Source organism: Rutidosis leptorrhynchoides, chromosome 10 (assembly GCF_046630445.1).
Source record: "Rutidosis leptorrhynchoides isolate AG116_Rl617_1_P2 chromosome 10, CSIRO_AGI_Rlap_v1, whole genome shotgun sequence".
In the NCBI taxonomy this organism is placed as follows: domain Eukaryota; kingdom Viridiplantae; phylum Streptophyta; class Magnoliopsida; order Asterales; family Asteraceae; genus Rutidosis; species Rutidosis leptorrhynchoides.
The window spans coordinates 347,972,803-347,984,936 of NC_092342.1; the positions used below are offsets into that span (position 1 = coordinate 347,972,803).

The following is a 12,134-nucleotide window of genomic DNA, read 5'->3' on the forward strand; positions in this document are numbered from 1 at the left end:
TGACTTACTTGGATATAAAAGGAGGTCATGTGCATATTTCCAACTTGCATCAATCAATACATTTTAAGTATTTTATTATTTTTTCTTTCTTATCTTTGTTTGAGAGTTGTATTAGTTAAATACTTTGAAGATTGTAGTTGGCTTAAGAGAGTCTTCTATGTCATTGTAATAATTTGTGATATAGTGTATTTCTCTCTTTGGAGGCCCGTGGTTTTTCTCCTGTTTTGGAGTTTCCACATTGAATTCTTGTGTTGTGGATTGCTCTTATTTCTTTACTGTTATTATTGGTGTTGGAACTTAAATAATAAACTTGACTTAAACTATATATTACGGAATTAAAAATACTATGAGTAACAAGAGTTGTTACGTGTTATGAAACTATAATTCGATATTAAACTGAAAAACACATGATATTGCTTGGAAACAAACTCACATGCGTCAGAATATAGACACGAGAAACAATTTAATTAATTCATTCGACCACATCTTTATTCATTCAATAATAGGCTTATATAGCCAATTACAAAAACTAATAATAGTAATTATATCATCCTAATTAACTCAATGATCTTGTCTTTCTCACCAAGTTTTGATCATATGAGTTTCCTAGAAACTTCCTAATAATTAAAGTTAATATTTAGTAAATACTTTCTTAAAATATTAAACTCGATTAACCCAACAATCACCCCTTAATCGGTTTTATTCATACTACCTGTTTCTTCATCACAACAAAGCTGGTTCATCCTCTTCAATCAAATGGGCTTCGTTATCTTTATCTTTCCATTTAGTACACTCTCTAGCAAAGTGTCCAAACGATCCACAATCATAGCATCTTAACCCGCTCTTGTCAACTTGACCCGTGCCTCTTCCACGTCCTCTTTCTCCTCTACCAAATCCTCTTCCACGACCTCTTCCTCGTCCACCTTGCTTACCATCATGCTCTCCTCTTGCAAACAACAATTTTCCTTGTTCTTCACCCTCTTCATCATGGCTTTTGAGTCTTTCTTCATACGCTTTGAGTCTTCCCACAACTTCATCAAAAGACATTTTTTCAAGATCTGAGTATTGCTCGATAGAGGCAATAATTGGTAGATATTTTTCCGGGGCTGAATTTAGAAGCTTCCTAACAACCACTTCGTCTTCCAGATTTGAACCGAGGCTTTTAAATTTGGCAACTATAGCACTTATCTTGCTCGAAAAATCATTCATAGTCTCGTTCTCCTTCATCTTTAGCATCTCCAATTCACTCCTAAGAGTTTGTAGACGCGCCTTTTGGACTCGATTGGCTCCTAAATAACGTGTCTTAATTGCTTCCCAAACATCCTTTGCATCGTTATGTTTAGCAACTTGCAACAAAATATCTTCCGGTAGATTTTGGAAGATAATGCCTTTCGTTGTGTGGTTCTTTCTTGCTTCCACCTTTCCTCCGATTACGGGATCCACCGCTTCCCATAAACCGTATGCCTTTAACACCGTTTCAACCATAATCGACCATGACGTGTAGTTTGATTCGGTTAATTTGGGGCATTGGAGTGGTACGTTTCCTTGCTCACGGATTGCAAGAGTTCCTTCCATCTCTTACAACTTGCTACTTACTCTTCTTTTTCTTGCTTACAATTCTTGCTACGTGGTGCTTTTCTTCTTGCTAACTTGCTCACAAATTTTTGACTACTTGCTTCTTGCTATTTTTACAACTTGCTAACTTGCTTCTTGCTACTTTCTTGTAATCACTATGGTGATCACCTTGCTCTTGCTCTTGCTATGATCACGGATAATGATCAATCTTGCTTTGATTGCATAAGGTTGCAATCGACCCTCCTACGAACGAACCAAGCTCTTGATACCAAATGTTGGAACTTAAATAATAAACTTGACTTGAACTATATATTACGGAATTAAAAATACTATGAGTAACAAGAGTTGTTACGTGTTATGAAAGTATAATTCGATATTAAACCGAAAAACGCATGATATTGCTTGGAAACAAACTCACATGCGTCAGAATGTAGACACGAGAAACAATTTAATTAATTCATTCGACCACATCTTTATTCATTCAATAATAGGCTTATATAGCCAATTACAAAAACTAATAATAGTAATTATATCATCCTAATTAACTCAATGATCTTGTCTTTCTCACCAAGATTTGATCATATGAGTTTCCTAGAAACTTCCTAATAATTAAAGTTAATATTTAGTAAATACTTTCTTAAAATATTAAACCCGATTAACCCAACAATCATCCCTTAATCGGTTTTATTCATACTACCTGTTTCTTCATCACAGCAAAGCCGGTTCATCCTCTTCAATCAAATGGGCTTCGTTACCTTTATCTTTCCATTTAGTACACTCTCTATCAAAGTGTCCAAACGATCCACAATCATAGCATCTTAACCCGCTTTTGTCAACTTGACCCGTGCCTCTTCCACGTCCTCTTTCTCCTCTACCAAATCCTCTTCCACGACCTCTTCCTCGTCCACCTTGCTTACCATCATGCTCTCCACTTGCAAACAACAATTTTCCTTGTTCTTCACCCTCTTCATCATGGCTTTTGAGTCTTTCTTCATACGCTTTGAGTCTTCCCACAGCTTCATCAAAAGACATTTTTTCAAGATCTGAGTATTGCTCGATAGAGGCAATAATTGGTAGATATTTTTCCGGGGCTGAATTTAGAAGCTTCCTAACAACCACTTCGTCTTCCAGATTTGAACCGAGGCTTTTAAATTTGGCAACTATAGCACTCATCTTGCCCCAAAAATCATTCATAGTCTCGTTCTCCTTCATCTTTAGCATCTCCAATTCACTCCTAAGAGTTTGTAGACGCGCCTTTTGGACTCGATCGGCTCCTAAATAACGTGTCTTAATTGCTTCCCAAACATCCTTTGCGTCGTTATGTTTAGCAACTTGCAACAGAATATCTTCCGGTAGATTTTGGAAGGTAATGCCTTTTGTTGTGTGGTTCTTTCTTGCTTCCACCTTTCCTCCGGTTACGGGATCCACAGCTTCCCATAAATCGTATGCCTTTAACACCGTTTCAACCATAATCGACCATGACGTGTAGTTTGATTCGGTTAATTTAGGGCATTGGATGAAATGTCCCGTTCTTATTGATTAAAAACGTTCCATATTAATTGATTTTGTTGCGAGGTTTTGACCTCTATATGAGACGTTTTTCAAAGACTGCATTCATTTTTAAAACAAACCATAACCTTTATTTCATAAATAAAGGTTTAAAAAGCTTTACGTAGATTATCAAATAATGATAATCTAAAATATCATGTTTACACACGACCATTACATAATGGTTTACAATACAAATACGTTACATCGAAATCAGTTTCTTGAATGCAGTTTTTACACAATATCATAAAAACATGGACTCCAAATCTTGTCCTTATTTTAGTATGCAACAGCGGAAGCTCTTAATATTCACCTGAGAATAAACATGCTTTAAACGTCAACAAAAATGTTGGTGAGTTATAGGTTTAACCTATATATATCAAATCGAAACAATAGACCACAAGATTTCATATTTCAATATACATCCCATACATAGAGATAAAAATCATTCATATGGTGAACACCTGGTAACCGACATTAACAAGATGCATATATAAGAATATCCCCATCATTCCGGGACACCCTTCGGATATGATATAAATTTCGAAGTACTAAAGCATCCAGTACTTTGGATGGGGTTTGTTAGGCCCAATAGATCTATCTTTAGGATTCGTGTCAATTAGGGTGTCTGTTCCCTAATTCTTAGATTACCAGACTTAACAAAAAGGGGCATATTCGATTTCGATAATTCAACCATAGAATGTAGTTTCAAGTACTTGTGTCTATTTTGTAAATCATTTATAAAACCTGCATGTATTCTCATCCCAAAAATATTAGATTTTAAAAGTGGGACTATAACTCACTTTCACAGATTTTTACTTCGTCGGGAAGTAAGACTTGGCCACTGGTTGATTCACGAACCTATAACAATATATACATATATATCAAAGTATGTTCAAAATATATTTACAACACTTTTAATATATTTTGATGTTTTAAGTTTATTAAGTCAGCTGTCCTCGTTAGTAACCTACAACTAGTTGTCCACAGTTAGATGTACAGAAATAAATCGATAAATATTATCTTGAATCAATCCACGACCCAGTGTATACGTATCTCAGTATTGATCACAACTCAAACTATATATATTTTGGAATCAACCTCAACCCTGTATAGCTAACTCCAACATTCACATATAGAGTGTCTATGGTTGTTCCGAAATATATATAGATGTGTCGACATGATAGGTCGAAACATTGTATACGTGTCTTTGGTATCTCAAGATTACATAATATACAATACAAGTTGATTAAGTTATGGTTGGAATAGATTTGTTACCAATTTTCACGTAGCTAAAATGAGAAAAATTATCCAATCTTGTTTTACCCATAACTTCTTCATTTTAAATCCGTTTTGAGTGAATCAAATTGCTATGGTTTCATATTGAACTCTATTTTATGAATCTAAACAGAAAAAGTATAGGTTTATAGTCGGAAAAATAAGTTACAAGTCGTTTTTGTAAAGGTAGTCATTTCAGTCGAAAGAACGACGTCTAGATGACCATTTTAGAAAACATACTTCCACTTTGAGTTTAACCATAATTTTTGGATATAGTTTCATGTTCATAATCAAAATCATTTTCCCAGAATAACAACTTTTAAATCAAAGTTTATCATAGTTTTTAATTAACTAACCCAAAACAGCCCGCGGTGTTACTACGACGGCGTAAATCCGGTTTTACGGTGTTTTTCATGTTTCCAGGTTTTAAATCATTAAGTTAGCATATCATATAGATATAGAACATGTGTTTAGTTGATTTTAAAAGTCAAGTTAGAAGGATTAACTTTTATTTGCGAACAAGTTTAGAATTAACTAAACTATGTTCTAGTGATTACAAGTTTAAACCTTCGAATAAGATAGCTTTATATGTATGAATCGAATGATGTTATGAACATCATTACTACCTCAATTTCCTTGGATAAACCTACTGGAAATGAGAAAAATAGATCTAGCTTCAAAGGATCCTTGGATGGCTTGAAAGTTCTTGAAGCAGAATCATGACACGAAAACAATTTCAAGAAAGATTTCCACTCGAAATAAGATTGTTATAGTTATAGAAATTGAATTAAAGTTTGAATATGATTATTACCTTGTATTATAAAGATAACCTACTGTAAGTAACAAAGGTTTCTTGATCTTGGATGATTACTTGGAATGGATTTAGAAAACTTGGAAGTAAACTTGCAATCTTGGAAGTATTCTTGATTTTATGAAACTAGAACTTTTGGAATTTATGAAGAACACTTAGAACTTGAAGATAGAACTTGAAAGAGATCAATTAGATGAAGAAAATTGAAGAATGAAAGTGTTTGTAGGTGTTTTTGGTCGTTGGTGTATGGATTAGATATAAAGGATATGTAATTTTGTTTTCATGTAAATAAGTCATGAATGATTACTCATATTTTTGTAATTTTATGAGATATTTCATGCTAGTTGCCAAATTATGGTTTCCACATGTGTTAGGTGACTCATATGGGCTGCTAAGAGCTGATCATTGGAGTGTATATACCAATAGTACATACATCTAAAAGCTGTGTATTGTACGAGTACGAATACGGGTGCATACGAGTAGAATTGTTGATGAAACTGAACGAGGATGTAATTGTAAGCATTTTTGTTAAGTAGAAGTATTTTGATAAGTGTCTTGAAGTCTTTCAAAAGTGTATGAATACATATTAAAACACTACATGTATATACATTTTAACTGAGTCGTTAAGTCATCGTTAGTCGTTACATGTAAATGTTGTTTTGAAACCTTTAGGTTAACGATCTTGTTGAATGTTGTTAACCCATTGTTTATTATAACAAATGAGATGTTAAATTGTTATATTATCATGATATTATGATATATAATATATCTTAGTATAATATATATACAGTTAAATGTCGTTACAACGATAATCGTTACATATATGTCTCGTTTCGAAATCATTAAGTTAGTAGTCTTATTTTTACATATGTATTTCATTGTTAATACACTTAATAATATATTTACTTATTATTTAACATAATTAACCAAGTATATCAATATCTTAATATGATTCATATGTACCTAGTAAGACGTTGTTATAACGATAATCGTTATATTTATCGTTTTCGAGTTTCTTAAATTAATAGTTTCATTTTTATGTATATAACTCATTGTTAAAATACCTAATGAGATACATACTTATAATAAAATCATGTTAACTATATATATAACCATATATATGTCATCGTATAGTTTTTACAAGTTTTAACGTTCGTAAATCACCGGTCAACTTGGGTGGTCAATTGTCTATATGAAACCTATTTCAATTAATCAAGTCTTAACAAGTTTGATTGCTTAACATGTTGGAAACACTTAATCATGTAAATAACAATTTCATTTAATATATATATATAAACATGGAAAAGTTCGGGTCACTACAGTACCTACCCGTTAAATAAATTTCGTCCCGAAATTTTAAGAAGTTGGAGGTGTTGACGTATCTTTTGGAAATAAATGCGGGTATTTCTTCTTCATCTGATCTTCATGCTCCCAGTTGAACTCGGGTCCTCTACGAGCATTCCATCGAACCTTAACAATCGGTATCTTGTTTTGTTTAAGTCTCTTAACCTCACGATCCATTATTTCGACGGGTTCTTCAATGAATTGAAGTTTTTCATTGATTTGGATTTCGTCCAACGGAATAGTGAGATCTTCTTTAGCAAAACATTTCTTCAAATTTGAGACGTGGAAAGTGTTATGTACAGCCGTGAGTTGTTGAGGTAGCTCCAGTTGGTAAGCTACTGGTCCGACACGATCTATAATCTTGAATGGTCCAATGAACCTTGGATTTAGTTTCCCCCGTTTACCAAATCGAACAACGCCTTTCCAAGGTGAAACCTTAAGCATGACCATTTCTCCAATTTCAAACTCTATATCTTTTCTTTTACTGTCCGCGTAGCTCTTTTGTCGACTCTGGGCGGTTTTCAATCTTTGTTGAATTTGGATGATTTTCTCGGTAGTTTCTTGTATTATCTCCGGACCCGTAATATGTCTATCCCCCACTTCACTCCAACAAATCGGAGACCTGCACTTTCTACCATAAAGTGCTTCAAACAGCGCCATCTCAATGCTTGAATGGTAGCTGTTGTTGTAGGAAAATTCTGCTAACGGTAGATGTCGATCCCAACTGTTTCAGAAATCAATAACACAAGCTCGTAGTATGTCTTCAAGCGTTTGTATCGTCCTTTCACTCTGCCCATCAGTTTGTGGATGATAGGCAGTACTCATGTCTAGACGAGTTCCCAATGCTTGCTGTAATGTCTGCCAGAATCTTGAAATAAATCTGTCATCCCTATCAGAGATAATAGAGATTGGTATTCCATGTCTGGAGACGACTTCCTTCAAATACAGTCGTGCTAACTTCTCCATCTTGTCATCTTCTCTTATTGGCAGGAAGTGTGCTGACTTGGTGAGACGATCAACTATTACCCAAATAGTATCATAACCAATTGCAGTCCTTGGCAATTTAGTAATGAAATCCATGGTAATGTTTTCCCATTTCCATTCCGGGATTTCAGGTTGTTGTAGTAGACCTGATGGTTTCTGATGTTCAGCTTTGACCTTAGAACACGTCAAACATTCTCCTACATATTTAGCAATATCGGCTTTCATACCTGGCCACCAAAAATGTTTCTTAAGATCCTTGTACATCTTCCCCGTTCCAGGATGTATTGAGTATCTGGTTTTATGAGCTTCTCTAAGTACCATTTCTCTCATATCTCCAAATTTTGGTACCCAGATTCTTTCAGCCCTATACCGGGTTCCGTCTTCCCGAATATTAAGATGCTTCTCCGATCCTTTGGGTATTTCATCCTTTAAATTTCCCTCTTTTAAAACTCCTTGTTGCGCCTCCTTTATTTGAGTAGTAAGGTTAGTGTGACTCATTATATTCATAGATTTTACTCGAATGGGTTCTCTGTCCTTTCTGCTCAAGGCATCGGCTACCACATTTGCCTTCCCCGGGTGGTAACGAATCTCAAAGTCGTAATCATTCAACAATTCAATCCACCTACGCTGCCTCATATTCAGTTGTTTCTGATTAAATATGTGTTGAAGACTTTTGTGGTCGGTATATATAATACTTTTGACCCCATATAAGTAGTGCCTCCAAGTCTTTAATGCAAAAACAACCGCGCCTAATTCCAAATCATGCGTCGTATAATTTTGCTCGTGAATCTTCAATTGTCTAGACGCATAAGCAATCACCTTCGTCCGTTGCATTAATACACAACCGAGACCTTGCTTTGATGCGTCACAATAAATCACAAAATCATCATTCCCTTCAGGCAATGACAATATAGGTGCCGTAGTTAGCTTTTTCGTTAATAATTGAAACGCCTTCTCTTGTTCATCCTTCCATTCAAATTTCTTCCCTTTATGCGTTAATGCAGTCAAGGGTTTTGCTATTTTGGAGAAATCTTGGATGAATCTTCTGTAGTAACCAGCCAATCCTAAAAATTGACGTATATGCTTCGGAGTTTTTGGGGTTTCCCACTTTTCAACGGTTTCGATCTTTACCGGGTCCACCTGGATACCTTCTTTGTTCACTATGTGACCGAGGAATTGAACTTCTTCCAACCAAAATGCACACTTTGAAAACTTAGCGTACAGTTTTTCTTTCCTCAATACTTCTAGCACTTTTCTCAAATGTTCTTCGTGCTCTTGATCATTCTTTGAGTAAATAAGTATGTCATCGATGAAAACAATGACAAACTTGTCAAGATATAGCCCACACACTCGGTTCATAAGGTCCATGAACACAGCTGGTGCGTTAGTCAATCCAAACGGCATAACCATAAACTTGTAATGACCATAACGCGTCCTAAAAGCAGTTTTTGGAATATCATCCTCCTTTACTCGCATTTGATGATATCCAGAACGTAAATCGATCTTCGAATAAACCGACGAGCCTTGTAGTTGATCAAATAAGTCGTCAATTCTCGGCAGTGGATAACGGTTTTTGATGGTAAGTTTGTTCAACTCTCTGTAGTCAATACACAACCTAAATGTACCATCCTTCTTCTTGACAAACAAAACAGGAGCTCCCCATGGTGATGTGCTTGGTCGAATGAAACCACGTTCTAATAGTTCTTTTAGTTGGCTTTGCAGTTCTTTCATCTCGCTGGGTGCGAGTCTATAAGGAGCACGAGCTATTGGTGCAGCTCCTGGTACAAGATCTATTTGAAATTCAACAAATCGATGTGGAGGTAGTCCCGGTAATTCTTTCGAAAATACATCGGGAAATTCTTTTGCGACGGGAACATCATTGATGCTCTTTTCTTCAGTTTGTACTTTCTCGACGTGTGCTAGAACAGCATAGCAACCTTTTCTTATTAGTTTTTGTGCCTTCAAATTACTAATAAGATGTAGCTTCATGTTGCCCTTTTCTCCGTACACCATTAAGGGTTCTCCTTCTTCTCATACAATGCGAATTGCATTTTTATAACATACGATCTCTGCTTTCACCTTCTCCAGCCAGTCCATGCCAACTATTACATCAAAACTCCCTAACTCTACTGGTATCAAATCAATCTTAAATATTTCGCTACCCAGTTTAATTTCTCGATTCCGGCATATATTATCTGCTGAAATTAATTTACCGTTTGCTAATTCGAGTAAAAATTTACTATCTAATGGTGTCAATGGACAACTTAATTTAGCACAAAAATCTCTACTCATATAGCTTCTATCCGCACCCGAATCAAATAAAACGTAAGCATATTTATTGTCAATAAGAAACGTACCCGTAACAAGCTCCGGGTCTTCCTGTGCCTCTGCCGCATTAATATTGAAAACTCTTTCGCGGCCTTGTCCATTCGTGTTCTCCTGGTTCGGGCAATTTCTAATAATGTGACCCGGTTTTCCACATTTATAACAAACTACATTGGCATAACTTGCTCCGACACTACTTGCTCCACCATTACTCATTCCGACACCATTTGTTCCTTTCGTTCTATTAACTCCTGGTCCGTAGACCTCACACTTCACCGCGCTATGACCATTTCTTTTACACTTGTTGCAAAATTTGGTGCAGAACCCCGAGTGATACTTTTCACACCTTTGACATAGCTGCTTCTGATTGTTGTTGTTGTTGCGGTTGTTATTGTTGTTGGGATGATTGTTGTAGTTGCTGTTGTTGCTGTTGCTGTTGTTGTTGTTGTTGTTGGGCCGTTTTTTGTAGTTGCGATTGATGTTGCGATTGTTGGGATAATTGTTGCGATTATTATTGTAATTGCTGTTGTTATTGTATTGGTGATTCTTATCACCGTTTTCCTCCCACTTTCTTTTGACTTGCTTCACATTGGCCTCTTCAGCCGTCTGTTCTTTAATTCTTTCCTCAATCTGGTTCACTAGTTTGTGAGCCATTCTACATGCCTGTTGTATGGAGGCGGGCTCGTGTGAACTTATATATTCTTGGATTCTTTTCGGTAATCCTTTCACAAACGCGTCGATCTTCTCTTCCTCATCTTCGAACGCTCCCGGACACAATAGGCACAATTCTGTGAATCGTCATTCGTACGTGGTAATATCAAATCCTTGGGTTCGTAACCCTCTAAGTTCTGTCTTGAGCTTATTGACCTCGGTTCTGGGACGGTACTTCTCGTTCATCAAGTGCTTGAATGCTGACCACGGTAGTGCGTACGCATCATCTTGTCCCACTTGCTCTAGATAGGTATTCCACCATATTAACGCAGAACCTGTGAAGGTATGCGTAGCGTACTTCACTTTGTCCTCTTCAGTACACTTACTTATGGCAAACACCGATTCGACCTTCTCGGTCCACCGTTTCAATCCGATCGGTCCTTCGGTTCTAACAAATTCCAAAGGTTTGCAGGCAGTGAATTCTTTGTAGGTGCATCCTACACGATTTCCTGTACTGCTAGATCCAAGGTTATTGTTGGTATGTAGCGCAGCCTGTACTGCGGCTATGTTTGAAGCTAGAAAAGTACGGAATTCCTCTTCATTCATATTCACGGTGTGTCGAGTAGTCGGTGCCATTTCCTTCAAAATAGTCAAATGGAACAAGTTAATCATACAGAATATTAAGAGTAGTTAATAGTATTTCGTAGCATAATATGAACTCATTTATAAAAGCTTTTTTTCATATTAGCGTTTTATAAGTTTAAATTCGGGTAGTACCTACCCGTTAAGTTCATACTTAGTAGCTAATATACAATTCAACTACTACAATTCTATATGAAAAACTGATTATAATAATATTTCGCGTTCAAACTTTTATACAATATTTTACAAACTTACAATTCCGCTTATTTTACATAAAGCATGAAATATAGCACACAATAAATTTGATACAAGATAGTTGTGAAGATAATTCTAGCTAGTACACAAGTCGTTCAGTAAAGGCAATAAAGACACGTAATTCATACGTCCAGAAACAAGTCATGCATTCTGGTTTTACTAGGACTACTTCCCATCCTTGGTCTTGTGGAACATAACCGTTATGGCCGTTGATAAGACAGCGTTTTGTAACGTCGTCAAAGGGATGAGGGTTACGTAATGACCAACAGTCTCGTAATAACCTAAAAACCTCATTTATTACCCCAATTACCGACTCCGTCACTTGTGGGAACGTTTTGTTTAATAGTTGTAGCCCGATGTTCTTTTTCTCACTTTGGTGAGAAGCGAACATTACTAACCCGTAAGCATAGCATGCTTCTTTATGTTGCATGTTAGCCGCTTTTTCTAAATCATGAAGTCCTATATTCGGATACATTGAGTCAAAATAATTTCTTAACCCATTGCGTAAAATAGCATTTGGGTTCCCCGCAATATATGCGTCAAAGTAAACACATCGTAACTTATGAGTTTCCCAATGTGATATTCCCCATCTTTCAAACGAAAGTCTCTTATAAACCAAGGCATTCTTGGAACGTTCTTCGAATGTCTTACAAACTGATTTCGCCGTAAATAGTTGTGCCGAAGAATTCTGACCGACTCTAGACAAGATTTCATCAATCAT

The 12,134-nt window shown here is 36.0% G+C and overlaps 2 protein-coding genes across 2 annotated transcripts; both read right to left on the minus strand.

The window, feature by feature from the left end:
- Positions 1–723: 723 nt before the first annotated feature.
- Positions 724–1,575, minus strand: LOC139871462 (uncharacterized). The gene has a single exon (XM_071859173.1). The coding sequence runs from the start codon at positions 1,573–1,575 to the stop codon at positions 724–726; it is 852 nt and encodes a 283-aa protein (XP_071715274.1).
- Positions 1,576–2,283: 708 nt separating this feature from the next.
- On the minus strand, positions 2,284–3,045 carry LOC139871464 (uncharacterized). The gene has a single exon (XM_071859174.1). It carries the CDS (start codon positions 3,043–3,045, stop codon positions 2,284–2,286), a length of 762 nt encoding a protein of 253 aa, XP_071715275.1.
- Positions 3,046–12,134: the final 9,089 nt, after the last annotated feature.